General features: G+C 36.0%; 1 protein-coding gene across 1 annotated transcript; it reads left to right on the plus strand.

The window, feature by feature from the left end:
* The first annotated feature begins 10,277 nt into the window (after positions 1-10,277).
* On the plus strand, positions 10,278-16,113 carry LOC114517855 (adhesion G-protein coupled receptor G6-like). The gene is made up of 10 exons (XM_028537690.1): positions 10,278-10,335; positions 10,525-10,851; positions 11,001-11,227; positions 11,898-12,050; positions 12,420-12,502; positions 12,776-13,316; positions 14,034-14,146; positions 14,407-14,678; positions 14,884-14,950; positions 15,500-16,113. Exons 1-10 carry the CDS (start codon positions 10,314-10,316, stop codon positions 16,107-16,109), a joined length of 2,415 nt encoding a protein of 804 aa, XP_028393491.1. The 5' UTR covers positions 10,278-10,313; the 3' UTR covers positions 16,110-16,113.
* Positions 16,114-19,333: the final 3,220 nt, after the last annotated feature.

Here is a 19,333-nt window from a genome sequence, read left to right on the forward strand (position 1 = left end):
TCCTAAGGCTGAGTATCAAGGACTGTCAGAATATTTGACACGCTCTTAGTTCGCAATACGTATGACAAACTCGAATAATTCTAGTTCCTTTAATACTTTATTTATTACATGCATGTATAATTCTAGCTATTTGCCAATTCATGGCAGTGCTTTCACTGCAAAAAAAAGCCCGATCTCCACCTGCCATTTTTTTATCGCAATTTTTTTTCAACCATCCTCGTGGGGGCATCTCTCTAGCAGAACCATCGCGGACAAAAGGTGGTGATCGATGGCCAGATGCCTAACTATATGGGGTTGGGATAAAACGCGGATCCGCAATTCCGCATTCCGGATCCGCAATTCCGGATCCGCGTTTTATCCCAACCCAAACTAATCAATGACCATCAACCGCTTATAAATTAATATATATATAATATATATGTATAATAACCGAGACAAGGTCGAGGTTTTTATTCAGCGATATATTGCCGAGCCGGAGACAAATAATCATCTTTACTCGTCTTAGTTTTATTACGAAGGTAAATAATTGAAATAATCTGTTGTAGAAAAAAAATTTAGGCTATTTTTCGCTCATTTCGTTGTCTCAGATTCAGTATTTTCATAAAAATTACTGATTTTTTACTGAGGTCGCTCGCCAATCAGAAACAAGAATTTTATTATTAGTTTATTAGTAAATTTATATATTCAAGTCTCAAATTTCTGAAAACGAGTTGAAAAACATAAAACGCTAAAATGCAAGAGTCTAGTTCCTCAAACCAAAGGCTGATTCCGATGAAGAAATGTTTGCAAAAATTCCAGAAAGAGAGCTGCTGCAATGATTAGAATTGCCGTGGCCGGCGACATATTTACCTCTTGCTCGATCGGCAGCCTCTGAGACTGAGATCGTGCTTCCATCGTTGATTCTTATGTTATATTTTCAAGCTTCTTTGCAACTGTTGGTAAATTTTAGATAATTTTGAAAAGTTTTTGGCAAGAATTCGTCTAAATACTGTGACTATGTTGTTGTCGAACTGTTTTTGTTGCTAAGCAACATTGAAAATAACATAAACGTAAAAATAACAGAATAAAGAGAATAAATAAATACTAAATAAAATAAATTGAATAGTAAACATAATAAGAAAATATGATGATAAATTTTGTTTTTGCCTTGTAATTTTTTCTTCTATATTAAAGAATAATTAAAAAAGCTTGTCTCTTGCCTTTTTTCAGGATAATAGCTATTATATTCACTTGGGGAATTAATGTTGGAAGAGAACTCAAGAAGTTTGTAATCGAGAAGCTTAAAAACAGAACCAGACCATTGCTTCACTTGTTTTAGCCCTTTTTGTTGGCATGCATGTAGACCCGCATGTCCACACTGTGTTCAATTTCGGTTTTAGCCGATACGGGTGAATTTGGAATACCTAAAACTGTAAAACAAACAACAGAAACAGTTCGCCAGCGAAATATTTGCATATTTTCTTTTGAATTTCGACAGAATAGATAAATTAGTTCAGCTTGACTGTTCCGATTTCAAAGGAAAATATGCAAATATTTCATTAGCGAACCATTGCACTGAAGTGGAGACCCAGCCTTAAATAATAACTGTTTTCACACATTTTACGTTTATGGAAAGTGTCACTTAACACGCGTCAAAGCTGTCTGCGTCAAGACTTTAACGAAAAAGTGGATCAACTGGCTGGAATTCATCGGATTACGTGTTTGTTTTTTATATTGACTAAGCTATACTCGTGATTGTATGTGATGAAAAAAAAGGATAACATACATAAATATATATATATATATATATATATATATATATATATATATATATATATATATATATATATATATATATATATATAAATATATAACATGTGTAAAACAATGTGCTATCCCGGCTATCACCAGAGCGCAATGGTGACTCCTGCACTTGGGACACAGGACGTACGGTTACACATTGTTGGAATTGTATAGTGCAGTCACCAGAGTGCTCAAACTTATACAAGTGAGCTTTGCATAAAGCTTGCGGTGAACGTCTCTCGATGAGACTCTCCACACAATTCCACACAATTATATTTTTTTATATATATATATATATATATATATATATATATATATATATATATACAGAATCAATTAACAGAATCAACAGAATAAGCAAATCGACCTCTTTTGCTTGCTCGGAGTATAACCCTATAATTAATAAAATTTTTTGTTTAATTCTCACACTCTAGGTCTATTTTTTGAAAAAAATATTATGGATCGCTTAGGTGTACATTTAAGTTTGCATCCCTTGAAATTTCGAAAACAGAATAAATCATGATGTTTTTTTTGTGGACCACCTTAAGTTTAAGTAAATATGAATCGATGCGGGCCACTAAGCCCAGGTCCATACTGACAATAAATGCCCGTTATTTGCATCTCAATCCGTAATTGGCAACAATATATAGTCTAACTGTCGTGGTCAACATCTCTCTCTCCCTCCCCCTCCCTCTCCCACCCTCTCCCTCTCTTCGTCAGTCTCAACCGCCTGTGACTGTCTACGGTTTCGAGAAGTGTGCGAATGTTAAATGCACGTTTGAACAGGAGAAATAAACCACCAAAAATTGGAGTCTATAGGTAATAATCGATAGTCTCTCTCTCGTAAAAGGTCGAGTGTGGAGAGTAAAATGTCGGGAGTGGAGATTATTCTGATGCAAAATTTTCAAATATTTCATCTATATCATTATTTTTGATAGTATGATAATTGGTATATTTACAACTCTCGACCTTACACTCTCGACTCTCGACCTTATTATACTCTCGACTCTCGACAATTACCTAAACTCCCAAAAAAATTGACTACAGGTGCTTTTTCCTATCTGGCAATAGCGTTAGCTAAATTGCCATTGCTACAGTTCACCTATGAACGTTGATCGCCACTTTCTCGTGAATTTTTAAGTAAATTTATCGGTGCGCACTTAAAGGGGGACTTTAAAACACGACTCTTCAGGATACTGATGTATTATGGGTATTGTATAAATAAATCATTTGCAGTATATTTGATGCATGGTGGTCTACGACAAGTGGTTCCTTCAGTACCATCATGTACCTGAACGTAGTTATTATTGCGCTAGCGGATTAGTACCATCTATAAACAAGGGGGAGTTTCGTTTTAGACCAATCAGCAAGTTTGTTTACATTTTCAGTGAATTTTACTACAATTTCCGGTAAAAAGATACATTATGTATTATATAGTTTACCCTTTTACATGAAGTATCAAAAATGCAGGTATTCTAATTGGCTCTGCCTGAAAAAATGTAAACAAATATACCGGTTATAGGTTAAAACGAAATTCCTCCTAGTTGCATGTGTTTATTCTTCGAAAAAGCTAGCTCGTTGACCCTGTTAATTGTTTGGCTAATTTTCTAGTGTGCATTTAAAAAAAAAACGTAAAAACGACGTTGACTTAATAGGGTAATGTATTTGGATTACTAAGTGGATTGCATGCATGCATGCAGCACTTTCGTCTGGCTAGTTTGAGAGAAAAAATGTCTTAACTTATTATGGCTGCTTCTACTCATATATATATATACGTGTTTTTCATACGCACACGTAGGCACGGAAAATTTTGAGTTCTTCTAAAGTTTTAGTATTCATCATCTAGGTCAACAAATGCATACTAAAATGTGCAGAAACTAAATTGAGTTCTGATCTTTTCGGTTTATTCATTTGGTCAAAGAAAACATATATAAAGATTTGGATTTTTACGTGAGTTTACGTCTTGTGTGAAGAACGTGGCATGTAAGTGTTAAGCAGCTATTAATTATGAATCCCCAAATTAAGGTATTTTTATAACTAAAAACTAGCAATTGAAATACTTCCAAATCATTGGCTTTTGTATATGAAATACGTCACTAGGAGGACGCGAGCCTAGCCTGTAAATAATATAGCGTCAACAATATATATATAAAACTGAACCGAAGGGGCGTTTATATTTTTCATCGTCTATATACAATATATAATCACGAATGCATGGTTCTGCCAGTTGATAGATATATGATGGAAATACCAAAAACTTTGTAAGATCGGGATCTTTAACAGTATGTAAGCTAATCACGAATGCATGGTTCTGTCAGTTGATAGATATATGATGAAAATACCAAAAGAAGAGTTCGGTATGCTCAAAGATTGCTGTATTAAAACCGATGCGTGTTTCAACCTTCAGTGATTTATAGGACTTCGTGCTTTAAGAGGTAAACAATTAAAATTTTATCCATATTCAATTGCCACTTGAAAATTTAATCCCTCCCATTAAGGAGAAATAATATAATCAAGCCTGTCTATGGTACGTGTCTCAATAAAAAAATTTGAGTGAAACCATGGCGTAATTCGCGGCATGTTACTTATCGTATTTTATGTGCACCAAATAATACATGGTTAATGGTTTCTTGCCTATCCTAAATTGATTGAAAATATAGAAGCATAAATCATCTGTTATTAATATTTTTACCTCTTTCTTGACTCGTGCACTCCAGGCAATGATATATACTGGCTGCTTAAATGGCTGGCGGCTAAGACACCATGACGCGATATGAACAAATCATTTACCGCCTAAAGGTGGTGTTACTACATCACTATGCAACTTTCCAGTCAGTCCCAACTTGCATGCAACGCAATTCTACTCCTGATGCATCTAAAGTTGACAAATACGAATATTTCTTACGATCTGCTAACGCTTTCTTAGCATTTCGAACACTCTTTACAAATTAGCGTCCCTCAAAATTATAATTGCATTGCAAGTTGCAAGGAAAATTGAATACCTTAAGTCTGGACATATTTATACCAAGACAATTTCTATTTCATGAGGTTTCGATGACCACTATCAATAATGGAATGTCTGTTAGATTAATGAGATTCTATATAGCTAAGATGTACCATTCAAAGTTTATATGGAATAATTTTTATTTACGTATAAGCTTGTTGCAGTTGTTGGTAAAACTGGTTGAAAAGACAAGACGGGACAAGATCCGAATAATAAAATATAATAAGTTCTTATGCTAGGAGACATATCTGATTATCGTTTTCACTTTTTATGACAAGCATTCTTGGAACTCCCGGTAATCCATCAATAGAGTAATTATAAATGTAAATTTTTACCATATATGTCTTCCGCAATCGACAGATTAGTATTTTTGGGTTTTCATGCATGTTTTTAGCCCCTCTTATAGCTAATTAGTTCCTGCCCACGTTCCAATTGGCAACACCTTAAAACCACAAGCTGCGCTGGCCATTGTTTGAAGAAGGAACTGCAGCGGTGTCAGGTTAAGAGCATTGGTCAATCAGTTTCATACAGAAATCGGCCGTTATTGACGGGTAAGTTACTTTGATTTTGTGTAAGCAATATAGACTATAAATGCTATAAAGGTGTTTGATGCTTTACCTAGCAATATACTAGACTATAAATGCTGTAAGGGTGTTCATGGTTTTTGGTGGTAATTCAAGACCAATTGATACAGTATATGACAGCAAAAGCAATACAATAAAACATCATGCATGTGTGCACCTATTAGTATTATTTGGTTTGTATCGACTGGGCTTATATTTATAATATTATCATAATACCCATTTTGCAATAAACAAACTCCAGCATTGTATTTTTTATTAGTTCCTGCGCATACCTTCTTTCATATCGCGCAACCCTTCATATAATTCGATTACGTACCGAAAGGAAGGTCGCCTATTTTTTATTTTATCTGCTTGCGCGTATAATTAAAGTTTGATAACCTTTATGCGACTATACGGAATTTAAAACGTAAAAAATGGACGACAAGGTGCCTTTTTCTTTTGTATTAATGTATAACCGATTTAATTAATACTATAACAACTTGAAAGGTGTTAAACTTTAGGTGTACGCGTTATTAGTTAAAAAGAAATAATGTGATTTTCACCGTCTTCAAGCTCTAATGCCCAATGTTATATAAGTTATTCAGTATAATATTTACAATCTGATTTTTAATATCTATGTCGTTACAATACACAGACACAAAGACACAAGTTATCACAAGATACGTAATCTGACACACTAGTGAATTTAACGAATATTAGATTCGTCGCCAAAATCCTGACGTATATAAGACAGATTACACAGATCCACCTGATGCACTAACAACCTGTTTTGCCTTTGGCAAGGCAAATGGAGAATATATATCATAGTAGCTCCTGGGATCGTAGTTGGCGTTATTCATTTAGTATATATATATATTTACTAAAGATCAAACAAAGGCTATACCTATAGGTTGGATAATTTTTAAAATGGTGACTATCCGAAAAAAGTCTCCAAGCGACATTCCCATATATATCTTAACAATGTCACGATTAGATATATAGGCGACATTTTAAGCATGCATGTTATCATAAATTCCATTCAAGGGCAAATTCATATCAATTAGGCGAGCATCATATTTCCGAGGGTGTTCGATCGTCATATTTAATTTTCCTAAATTCCGGAATTTTTACCTGGGTTTTTTTAAATATGCTATAATTTAAAATCAATTTAAAATCTTTATTTAAAAACGTATGAGAACAACCCCACATGTCATTCCAATCCTTTTGTTGTTGCCAATTTGAATTTACGCACATTATTATATGATTGCGATGTATCCGCGATTGCCTAAATTCCTCATGGTCACCTAGTTCCTGGTGACCAGTTGGCTAGTATATTGCAGCCTTGATTTTCCCCGAGGCCGCGATTTTCTCAGGCAAAGAAACGAAGGATCTGAGATAATTGAAATCAGAAAAGGTCGTACACGCCTTATGGAAAGGTCGTACACGCCTTATGGAATGGCTTCAGGGAAAGAGATTGCCTGCGTACTGGCTTCTATTGCCAGTAGCAATTGCATGCACCGCAAAGGGAGGAAGCTTCTGAGTGCGCGTGCGAAAAAAAGGCTTTTCTTTTCCGATGAACTAAATCTGCGACCGAACTTCATTCGTGCCGCGTCTGCCGTCTGCACCTAACTATCCACACGGGAATCTATAGGGCGACTACAGATGTTAAGTGTTTTTGTTTTGATGCATTTCAGAGACGAAAATTGATCAAACCTCGAGAATCTACGGCTTATACGGCTTATATACGCCTTATTACGTGCGTTTTTTTCACGCTATATTAAGCCTGTTCTCTACTAGGCGAATTTATTCGAGCGACGCGAAGCGGTATCTAAAATGATTGGTTTGCGAAAAAATTCATGGAAAACGGGAGCTTTAGCAGCGACAACGACTACGACTACGAGTACGAGATTTGTCATTCTCGCGCGTTGTTTATTTACGCGCCATCGCCAAAACAGTTGTTGGGCCTTTGAGTACGAAATTTACCAACAATTGAATCTGGACCCCATTGACAAAACCTTTAACCTTGTGATCCATAGCCACCACCCGTTTGTATAGAACTCTCACAGTCACTTTCTCAGTATAAGTATTTTCCTCCTAATCTCGATTGTTGATCTATGTATATGTAGATGCCATTTACCGCTATAAATTATCTCAATTGGCTTTATAATTAGTAGAGATTAGAGAGTATGGGTGTAATTCCCACAGACAGACAGGTGGACCTTTGCGGTCAATTTCCTGTCATGCATTAGGTAATATAGTTCTGTCTGAATTGATAAATTAAACCTCAATTAAGCCTTTTCCGTCGGTAAATAGAAAAATAGGCTCTAAAATCATTCCAAGGATATAAGCTTTGCTTATCTTATATACAAAGCAACTGCTCCCGACTTTATAGATATTGGATCTAAATACATTTTTTGTGAGTCTGTTATATACGAACGTGCTCCTTTTGTTAGTTGAAGGAAATATTAGTATTTTTGGCAAGTGTATATCAACAAGCTTTTTCGAATCTTTTAAGTTGACAATATTTCTTGCCAAGAATCCATCAAAATTCATAAGGAGAATATAAGCAAGAACATTTGATGCTTGTTTATAAGACTGACACTGGCCGTTATTTTGCTCGGGACTAGCAGGTCTACTTATTTTAAGTAAAATTCATTAAAATGCAACCTTTATTGGAATTTGAATGCCCTGTTACTTTTAACAGCAACTGCTTCAAGTCGTTTTTAAAAACTGATCTTCGGCCTAATGCTAGATTATATGAATTCAACATTTTCAACGCTGAGATTTCGCGAATATTATGGTAGAAATGCATGGTACAATATATATGCTTTTCCTGATGATAAACCGCGGCAAATGATGAATGAATGTAGGTTTATATCTTTTCATTTTAAATTCTTTTATGGAAAACTTTTTAGTTCGAATGAAGTGTAGAGCGAGAATGTGATATATGATTCCGGCCGTTTCGCCAAATAAAAGAAAAGACGTCTCAATACATACGCATAAGTATACTAACGAGGAAAGTATATATAAGAAAATTATTACAGGTCATAAATTTTTAAGCTTTCCCATTTTCTCTTGTATAGGCCCAGTTTGAATAAAAAATGGTCATAGTTATCTTTGGAACTATTCTATTTGCATTAACACTTGGACAGTCTTCGTGCGTGGGTATGTATGCATGTATATAAGGGTTTTGTTGCAATTGGGACGTAAGTCCTGTTCAAAATCCTGTCATATACTTACAATGATAGTATGTAACTTATGGCAAATTCATCAAATCCAAATTCAAATATACATAGGCAGGATTATGATTAATTAGTTACAAGTTCGGTATATATTTATATATTATAATGTTTATTTATTTATTTTAATTACGGTGATTAATAAGGTGATTATTGAAATGCTGGCTTCTGATTAGTCGAGCGAGCTCGGATTACTATAACAATAGAGTTGATGTTCGCGGGCATAGTTGTGTTTTTGGTCCATCTCAAAACTACTTAGTAGAACGCTTTTCATGTAATATATATGTATGTATACAGTCGCTACCATTAAGGTTGTTATCTGGAAATATATATAAATATGTAAATATTGATCACGTGATTGTACTGCATATGTTAAATTTATGCAAAATCGTTGGACACCTGTCTTATGAACTTCTCAAATCAAATTTTTATGTTTTGCCTATTTTGATTGTTATATAGTTTGGCCACATGGTACGTATGGTCTACCTAAGCCGGTAACAGGATGTCCAGCAAACTGGAAAGAAGGCTGGAGGCAGCAAGGATTTGAATTTTTCTCAAGCAGCAACTTTTCTTCAAATTTGAAATTGCATATGGATGCAACAATATATCCGGGCATCATAAACCAAAGCTTTTGTATCAAGTTGTTAAACAATGAAAAGTGTCTTTGGCCTACAGGTATGCATGCATATGACACTCATATGGCCGTAATACTAAATTAGCATCGCATAATCATTTGTTTATCATTCCCATTCCCCCACTTCGGTGCAATATTTTTTAAAACCTTTAGATTTATTGACTTCCTCTAATATGATTAATTTAAAACAGCAAAAAACAGCTCTTGAACACTAACACATGCGCTGCAGCGTAAGCATGCAAATTACGTTTGTGGCCTGGTACAAAAAATACAATATTTCATTCGAATTCAAAACAATAATTTCAGAAAGCTTCAAATGATGTTATTATGATGATCCATTGCATGGCAAAACTACAAAAAGATCTAAAATTTAGAGGCGAGCATGAGGACAACCTAATGACAATAGAGAGAATATTCACTCAGTTATACCTTTATATATACTTTTGCATACACCTTGCAGACTCGCGAGACAAGCTAACAGCGTTTATTTGGCGTGACAGAATTACAAGTATTCTCTTTTCCAGCAGAAAAGTAAATACACATTATGGGAATTCTAAAAAAATTACAACCCGGCTATGGCAAATATATTGATATATTGTGTACTTTCGAGAGTAAAAATCTTAAATCCCTATTAAAAGAGAACGTAGTGAAGAGATGAATACGGAATATCCCATCCCGTCTACTTAGAACTGTTGATATCCATTTTCCTAGGATCCTATTGCATATATCAAAAGAACCAATGCCCGTACGGCATGAAAAGTGGGTATATAAGATGGGCTGGACGTTTTTATTCGAATTGGGGTATGAATGCATACGGTGGAATCCTGCCTAATGGGACTTTCCTGGACTATACCTTAATCAAATACTGCTGCCAAGATGAAGGACAGTGGAACGATTCTATCGAGCTGCCAGTGGAAATACCTTTCTATTTATTTCCACACGTTACGAAAAACTGCCAGAGAGTTAAGGGGGCGATTAGCTCACTTGATTATATATATTATGATGCAGGGGGACGATATAGAATATCGAATAAAAAAATTGGGAGACATCCTTCCATTGATGAACACCTTTTCTCAAAACATGTTATCAAGATGTACTATTGTTATTACGAAGGTAAGATAACGGTAAGACATATATATAGCTGCAGGAATCGAAAAGCCATCATGTGGCCAAAGCGATCAAGTTACTTCCATTAGATAGAAAACCGTTACCATGCATATTCTTTAAAATCTTTAGATATTATTCACGGTCTCAAAACTGACATGATTTTTTCAGTGTACATGCGTTTTATCATCTTCTTAGGATGCAACTACAGATTTCATAACAATAGCGGAACCATTTCAACCGAGAACTTTCCAGATTATCAGTATTGCTCATGGTCCATTACTGTCGGTGAAGGCTTTGTTGTTTCTCTTAACTCTATATCAATCAATATTCCCAGCTGTTCGGATGGTAACTACATTAACTTTTATGATGGTTTGGACGATACTGCACCATTGATAAAGAGTCTCTGTAATGAAACGTCAGATACAGGGTGGATTCTTACTTCGGGAAACAAATTGTTTATCGCATTAAAATCTGGAAATTCCCGAGATGTAAACTTTAATGCAATCTACTATGCCACTACAGGTACGCATTTATTGCCTTAAATGAAATGAATGTGTATATGTGACATATTCAACTTTGGCCTTCTTTATTCACGTCTGTAACTTGTACTTTAAGGTGCATGGTCTTATTATTCATCGTTCATCGATATCTTGCTTTATTTCCATATAAAGATTCTTGTCCAAGTGAGGAAGTCGGTTCGCCCGAAGCGTATGGAGTCTTCAAGTGGCCTAAAACTTCAGTTGGAAGTCGTTCAACACTCGCTTGTCCTTACAACAACGAGTCGTCTGCGAGCAGAGAATGTTTGTACGCGCCCGAGACAAGTGTTTGGGGTTCAATTGTTTTAAATGAATGCAACTATCGAGAAAAACGAAGCAAAGATATATTTCTCTTGGTGCAGGTAAATAGCGACCTAAATATGCACACATAATATCCAAGTAGCCGGAGGCGGCACCCGTGAGACGTGCCAGGTTGTTGTTCCAGGATGCGCGCATCCTCGTTCCCAGGTTTTTCGCGTACTGCGGGATTGCGTCGCCTCTCGACGGCTCAGTCGGTGACTGACAGTAGTGAGCTTAAGCAAGTGACGTTTTTGACAACACGTACGTTTACCGGAAGTAAAGTTTTTGTTTTTCACCAATCACAATCCTTGACGCAGTCTTTTCACGTTACTCATGCCGTTTGTGTTGTCAAAAACGTCGCTTGCTCACTATTGATTTGGTGATTTCACTAATGTTAGTGGTATACCGATTTTCAAATTCAGTTTCCTAAATTTGACCTCCAATGGTCGTTATTTGTTTCTACAATGAAAATTAGAGGGGAAGCTGTAAAAATTTATCCTGTCTTTTGTTCGGCGCGAGTTCCGATCGATCTCTAATGACCACAAATATATCTGGTAGGGGCGAGCAACGACCAAACGAGACCCGACTTTGATGGAACCGAAGATCAATTCTCTATCCTGCACCTCGTCGTTATCTTTTTACTGCATGTCCCATAATATGGGCTCAGGTTTAGGCACGTCCCATCCTCAAAGTAACAAATATATCTTGATATTTTATAATCAACATTTGCAGAAAAATGTTACCAGCAATAACGTCGCGAAAATCGCAAAACAGATGAAAAACTTGTCTATTGCGAATCCAAAGATGAGCCTTCATCCTGGGGACATTAACAATATCGCAACAGTATTAGAGAAGATTGTCGGAGTCAAAGATAAAGCTAATGAGGTGGGCTTTTTGATGACATTACCTATATATAATTACAAGAGGTAATACCATGCATAAAGGACTTTTAATTACATCCAAGCACTTGCAGCGAGCTCGCGAATGGGTTTTTGCGATGAGTGGAAAAGAGTCTCAAGAGATCGAAGTATGTATAGGTGACATACGAAGAGTGCAGTAATTTTTTATGGGATGTTTATCACTATGCAATTAATTATAACCAATCGGAAATTGCCGGCGTATCGAAAAAATGTGATTTTCCAAGAGAATGTCTAAGATTTATGGGCGGCCTCTGTCAGAAAATGACGATGTAACATTCCCCCACTTTGTCACTATTTCTTATGCCTTAGGCTACTCACGTGGGCATTTTTATAGATTCTTGATGATTTCGCCACCACAATAGACAATTTACTTGATGCTAGTGAAGAGAACATCATCGAAAGTCAGTCGTCTTCAAGGTACATGAATACAATAATACTAATACAAATATAAATCTCACTTGTGAATATACAACATTATTCTGTGCCTTGTGCAGGTTTGTTTCCTTCTTTCAGATCACTATAAACTATGTATCTCTATCTATACTATATAGATGCACGGATACTTATGAACTATGCCTTTTCAACTACAACGAAGCGGCAAACTGTTTTGTGAAAAATCCCTGGCCCTGGCCCATGCGGCTTCATGCACTCATAGTAATTGTTTAATAATTGAATTCCTCCTTTTCATAGGGTTGTTAAAGCTCTGAATAACTTTGCAGAAACATTGGTTATCGGCCCAGAAGGCAAACTTCAAAAAGAAACAAAAAATTTCGCCATGAAGTTAAAAACAGTTGAAACGCAAAATTTTAACGGGCTCGAATATGGTGGGGTTGATATGAAACCTGGAGAATCTTCCCTAATCATTCCCAAAACAATATTTAAAGAATCTGCTGTCACAGATAATTCAGGAAACCAGACGGCAATTTTTGTACTGTACAAAGAAACAAAATTTTTTAGAGTATCGTCAGACGACACGACGAGAAAGCTGGGACGCTTGAATAGTTTGGTTCTTGCTGGAAGTATCAAAGGTTTATCAGTTAAGAACTTGAGAAAACCTGTTAAAATCGCGTTTAAGAGTATCTCTCGAGGAGACGCCAACAGTACATTATGTTCTTACTGGAATTTTGACCTCGGAAATTGGTCACAGGATGGATGCAGATTCGAACAAGTTCTTGATGATGGCCGAATGCTTTGTACCTGTGATCATTTTACGAATTTTGCAATGTTGATGGTAAGTCTTTATGATAGGATTTTATTTCAGTGCGCAAACAACCGTCTGAGGACGGAAGGCTTCAATATAGGATGAAACGGTGTTTGACCTTTTCAATTCAAAATATTCCTCTAGCTGTGCCGCCCAGATTACGTCATATGGTAATTTGGGGTTTCGGAGTAATGCAGTTTAGTTGAATTTGAACTTGTTATGTTGTTTTGCAGACATAACCGACTGCAGAAAGCTATCACATCTTGAAAAAGTTTTTGAAAGTGTAAATTTGAATTTTGATTAAACAAGTGTCACTTTAATTAAAGCTTTCAAAGTCGACTGTAAATAAACTAGTATGCAGAAATATTTGGAGAATAACATTGACGTCGGTCTTTGAAGCCGATTTTGTACTGTTTCTATGTTTTGAAGGTCGAACTTTTGTTGACCGTAACCCAAGCTGCAAGAGTCCATAAAATGTTTACTTATGGCTACATTTGTTTCCGAGTAATATAATAGAAATATTATGCAGTGATCGACTGATTTGAGTCATTTCATATATCAGCTTAGGTTTTGCTAGCTCTGAAAATTAGTTAGTGCTTTGTTTGAAATGACGAGTGACTGCATGCATGTAGATATATTTTTAGTTGAATATTAATTCGGAGAAAATGAGAGAAAGGAACGTTTCATTTTAGAAATAACCTGGAATAGCAAAAACGAATGTTTATAATGTATCTGTTATAATTATAGGATTGTAATCCAACCACTGCAAATAACCGAGTACTCAGTGTTGTTAGTTACGTTGGATGCGCCTTGTCTTTGGTTGGACTTGCATCAACAATCATAATGATATTAGCATTGAAGTAAGTATTACAAATGTGGTTACAGTTAATATAATGCAGCAATGTCCCACAAATTATAATAATAATCATAAAAAGCAGCCTTTCTTACACCATCATTGTTAAATGGCGGGAAAATGCTTATGTTGCTAACAAGCCCTCATTTTCACTTTGGGAAATACACTCAGTCAAAGATGGACTGGGACCTAGATCGTCTTTTAAAAAGTTAATCTCTTCACTTTCGATTGCAAATCGATTTTAACTCCTGCCTTCTGACAATTTAGGGAACTCCGAAACAAGATCCCAAGTCAGATTTTGTTGAACTTCTGCATTTCATTATCATTAACATTGATCGTCTTCATGGCTGCCGTTGAAAGGTCAAAGACGTCGTCATTGGTCGGATGTATGACAGCCGCAATAGCGTTGCATTACTTCATGTTAGCTGCATTTGCGTGGATGGCAGTTGAAGCGTACAATATGTATCTTGCATTTGTGAAAGTATTTCCTAATTCGACTTCCTCCAAGTTTATTTTGAAGTGCTGTCTATTTGCCTGGGGTAATTATGCTTTGTGAAATACATGCCGCAGTGACCTTGAATAATTAGTGCTATTTCATTGTGAATATGGCATCCTGAAACCTGAAAGTCTGAAAATACTTTTTACCAAATAAATAACACGAAAATCGAAAGTAATTTTAATAAATTCCACAATTCGGCAGAAGATTACGAATCTAAATATCCCTTTTTATACCTTGCGTTTTAGGTACTCCTGCTGTAATTGTGTCAATAACAATGGCAGCTGCCCTCGATAAATATGGCGACGAGACATAGTTAGTATACTTGTATTTAATTTGATTTAATTACATAGGATATATAAGTAGTCACCAATATGTACAAGCCCTATATTTACTTTACCATTTCTTCGGTGGTAAATTTAAATTAATTATGAGCTATGAGTCTTATTAAAAAGCGTTTCAATAGAAGAGATGCACAATTATAGAAATGCCATTTTATGTCGATGTCAATGCCGATGTGCAATTAGATAGACTTATACAATCTCAAATATAACGAGAACTTCGATGTTTGGATTTTTCTCATTATTTGACTATTCTAACCAAATGACATCTTTGAAGAACCTATGTCAATTTTAATCGATTTTGTCACATGATTTCAAGAAAGAAAGCGGGATTTCCCTCTTTTTGGATAAATCAATGTGAAATAACGACAAGCTAGACCAGTAAGGCCTAGTTTTTAGAACGATTTATGCGAAACATTTCGCAAAATGTCGCAAAAATAGAAGGATCTGCAATTCTTGCCGGGTATAAATGCCGGTAGCCTATAATGATTGTGTTTCTAGCATCGTTAATTATTTCTTTCAGTTGTCGACTCCAGGGCATCCCGTTCATTGTTGCATTACTCACTCCTGTTGCCTTCATCCTCGTTGGAAATACGATCACCTTTTATTTCATTCTTCGATCATTGCTCAAATCCGGCAAAGACGTTACCTCCGATCTCAAAAGAAGAGGTTTTCAGCAGACTCGACAGGGAATTGCGATTATGGTTCTCCTTGGTTTGACCTGGATTTTTGGTGTCCTCGCGATTGACGACGCGAAACTAGCATTCCAGTATTTGTTCTGCATTTTCAATACCCTCCAAGGGCTTTTCGTGTTCATCCTGTTTTGCATCTTGCCCGATGGAACGAGACGACAAATCAAAAAATTCATCCGAGCAAAAACCACCATTGCTCGACGTCGTATGCAACCTCAACCTCAAAATCCGCAGAGAGAAAACCCGGGTGTAAACAACATGGCGTTATCTACGACAGATTTGACCAATACTGCTACGCCAGTTCGCTCTACAAGCAAATCGTCGTGGTCAAGTAAAAATGTGGCCAGATACAACGAATCAAAGTTTGAATCAGTCACTGTTGAAGTTAAAGTGAATAAAATAGTACAGACATCTGGGGCCAGTTGTTCAAAGCTAGGTTAGCGCTAACCCTGGGTTAAATTTTAACCCACTGTTTTTGTTAATGTGCTTCTGAACCACTGTTCGTTTTTAAGCTTTAGAAAATATTACTTCTATCTGTCCAGAAAATATTATCAAAAAAGATATTCAACGTTGTAAACAAGGGTTTAAAAAAATTAATTTAAAAATTTACTTTAACCCAAGGTGTAGCTAACCGGGTTTTGATTTTTGAACAACCGTCCCCTGAACCAAAGACAAAAAGGAGTCATTTGTGAGAACCGGTCTACAAATATTGGACGGATAACATTTAAGTAACTTTTGCGAATCTAATAATTTTAAAGTAGAACAAATAGTAGTAAAAATGTTTAGAACATAGATTATCGCTGTTAACATATATTGTAATGCTTTAAATCTGTGATTCCATATGTATAGTATAAAATACGTATATAGCCATATGAAACTTTATAGCTAATTAATATACGAGCCTTAATCAATGCGCACTGCTGCACTTGCAAATACATCGCTTTGTTAACTACATGCAGTCTATACATGTACATTCAGCAGTTATGGCCTTAATTGAGGCAAGTCAAGTAAAAGATAGTTGGGCTTACAATATCGACTGCGGCAATACTAATAAGGCTTCTGGTACGGTCGACCACGAGATATTGTTGTTTAAGTAAAATCCTATTTCAAGTACAATTATAAAGTCGACTCTCGAACTATCAAATTCAACTATAATCAAAATACAAAATCTACCCAATTTACCTGTTCAAAAACTCTCTAAAAAAGCTTACGAATCGTAGATTTTTTACCATCCATTTTACGAGTCAGAATATTTCGTATATTTTCAAGATCATCCAAATGAAAAATATTATTTAAAAAAGTTTTAAAATTCAAAATATCAGTTATGTCACAGAATAGACATTATACCAGAAGCCTCACTCTTTGGATTTTGCTAAATAAATGTTTTCGTGTCCGAAATTTTTCAGACGCGCACGCGTCATTCTACGCAATTCTCGGCCATCCTGGTGTGTGCAGAAACTAACTTTGTACCTCATGAAAAAGTTCCTGCACACACCATAGGATTGCGTGAGCAAGATACAAACTGGATACTAAGCGCCATAATGCTTGCGTGTGCTCGCGTATATTTGGCTTGCGTTCGGTGGCGTCACACTCTCAAAAAATTTCCGACGCCAAATGCAAAGAGTTAGGCTTCTGGTAAAATGTTTATTCTGTGGTTATGCGGACGCGAACCAAAATTTTAATTTAGCCAATCGCACGTTTGCAAACGTTTGCTAATTACCATTTTTAACTCACGCATGCGCATAACTTTCAAAAACGCCCAACGTCTATGACATAATGGCGGACCACTCCGATTTCGCATTTGCATTCCCGGAATTAGTACCCTCGTCCGGCACTTTGCACCAGATCGGGGGAAAATGCAGTCTTCAGTGGGGTATCTCTCAGGAAACGATTTAGGTACTATATACCACTCTTGCTTTTGGTGTTTATTGACGATTTGCCAAATTGTTTATCTACTTTATCAATGTGTACTACATTAAAGTGCCCATGTCATTAAATTGGAATTTAGGTTTTTAGAATCTTTGTTTGAAATGAGTTAGTAAGTTCTAATTTAAAACTGAAATTGGATTTTTATTTTTCGAGTTATTGCCATCTAAACATTGATTTTGGTGGAATGAAAACTCTGAAAACCGCGCAAATGAGACTGGTGCGAAACAAGGTGTTTGACGTCACAATAGGAACTCGTTCGACGTGACAATTTAGTAACTCTATTGCATGGAGTAATAAGTACAAGCTAACCGCGCAAAAAAGTGGTTGTTCTTACTTAACAGACAAGTCTGTATAAAGTGACTCATATATTATCAAAATGTGTTGTGAAATGGCTTTAATAATTGTACGTTCCTGGCAACAGTCGTGCAATAATCGCAAATACGCCGTGAGTCATGACCAATTGAGTCACTGTGTTGTAAACACGTTAGGCAGTGTTTCAGTTAACAGATAAAGGTTCGGTAAATAACGTCTCAAAAGATGCGAGTGCGCACATTTTAGTAAAGACAGCTAAAGAATGTTGGTAAAAAAGATGCCATAATAAAAGCGAAATGTAGAGTTATATTTATATACACATATATGATTTGATATGTTTCTTTTGCGCGAGACGTGTTAGATTTCTCAGTTAATATTGATAACTCTCAGTCTCTCATTGAACTATTTTTTTTGAAAGCGCATGGAAACTCCACTCATACTCTAGCTCAGTTGATTTGTAATGAAAATAAACCAGAGAATCACACAGGCATGCGTGACTTAACTACACATAAACACATTGTAGAAATACAGGCACTCATGAGCCACAGGAAAACCTCAATCGTAATGCTATTAATATAATATAATATTTATATAGGGCAGTGAAATGTATTAGGGGTCCGCGTCCGCCTTTTATCTACACCCGGGTGAACTGTATGTGCGCAATTACGAATGACGATCAACTAGGACGAAACTTTAGAATTAAGTTAAGTACAATTGCCAGATTACTACCATAGAATCTATTTGTAATTTGAATACTGTATATCTATATAGCGTAATGATATTATGTTCTGGGGTCACGAAAAGCAAGTCGCGCAATCAAGATAATAAGAAAACATTTGCTATTTACTGACGCCGACGATCAAGTCTTCGTTGTAGTTTCGATGCCATGATCGTTGCACGATTGCTCCGTTTCGCGATAGCTTTTCAGCTTATCATCGGCATCTGGTTCGTTAATGGACCCTTAATGTATGGTCCGAAGTGTTCTTACTGCCCGACATGGCTGACATTGACCCGCGTTCATGGTCTTAACTTTTGTTCTTTCTTAGTATTGCATTGGCAGGAAAACAATTTTAATCGGTGTCATTCCTTTGGTAACTTCTCAATAGCTAAACTTGATGAAGACATATTTCTGCCACGTTTAATAACCGAATTTAGCTGGCATAAAATCGCTTCTCTTGTACTACATACTATTATTTATCTAAAGGCACAAAATGCGAGTTCTTATTGTGACGTATTAGTTACCAGTTTCCGACTGTCGCGGATTTCAAAAACTTTTGCCGTTAAAATTTGAAATTTTCAAACTTTATCGCTTTATTTCTCCGCGAAAACAAACTCAATTTCAAATGTGATTACTATTTTCGTAATCTACGTTTCACGGCGATTCTAATGAGATAAATTCCAATTTTATGACATGGGCACTTTAA

This window comes from Dendronephthya gigantea, unplaced genomic scaffold, assembly GCF_004324835.1.
Source record: "Dendronephthya gigantea isolate DGI-Jeju-01 unplaced genomic scaffold, DenGig_1.0 000000F, whole genome shotgun sequence".
NCBI lineage: Eukaryota > Metazoa > Cnidaria > Anthozoa > Malacalcyonacea > Nephtheidae > Dendronephthya > Dendronephthya gigantea.

Coding starts and splice junctions, on each gene's coding strand:
- LOC114517855 (XM_028537690.1), top strand. CDS start 10,314: ATGTACTATTGTTATTACGAAG. Junction 13,317..14,033: donor CGAATTTTGCAATGTTGATG/GTAAGTCTTTAT, acceptor TTATAATTATAG/GATTGTAATCCAACCACTGC. Junction 14,679..14,883: donor GTGCTGTCTATTTGCCTGGG/GTAATTATGCTT, acceptor CTTGCGTTTTAG/GTACTCCTGCTGTAATTGTG.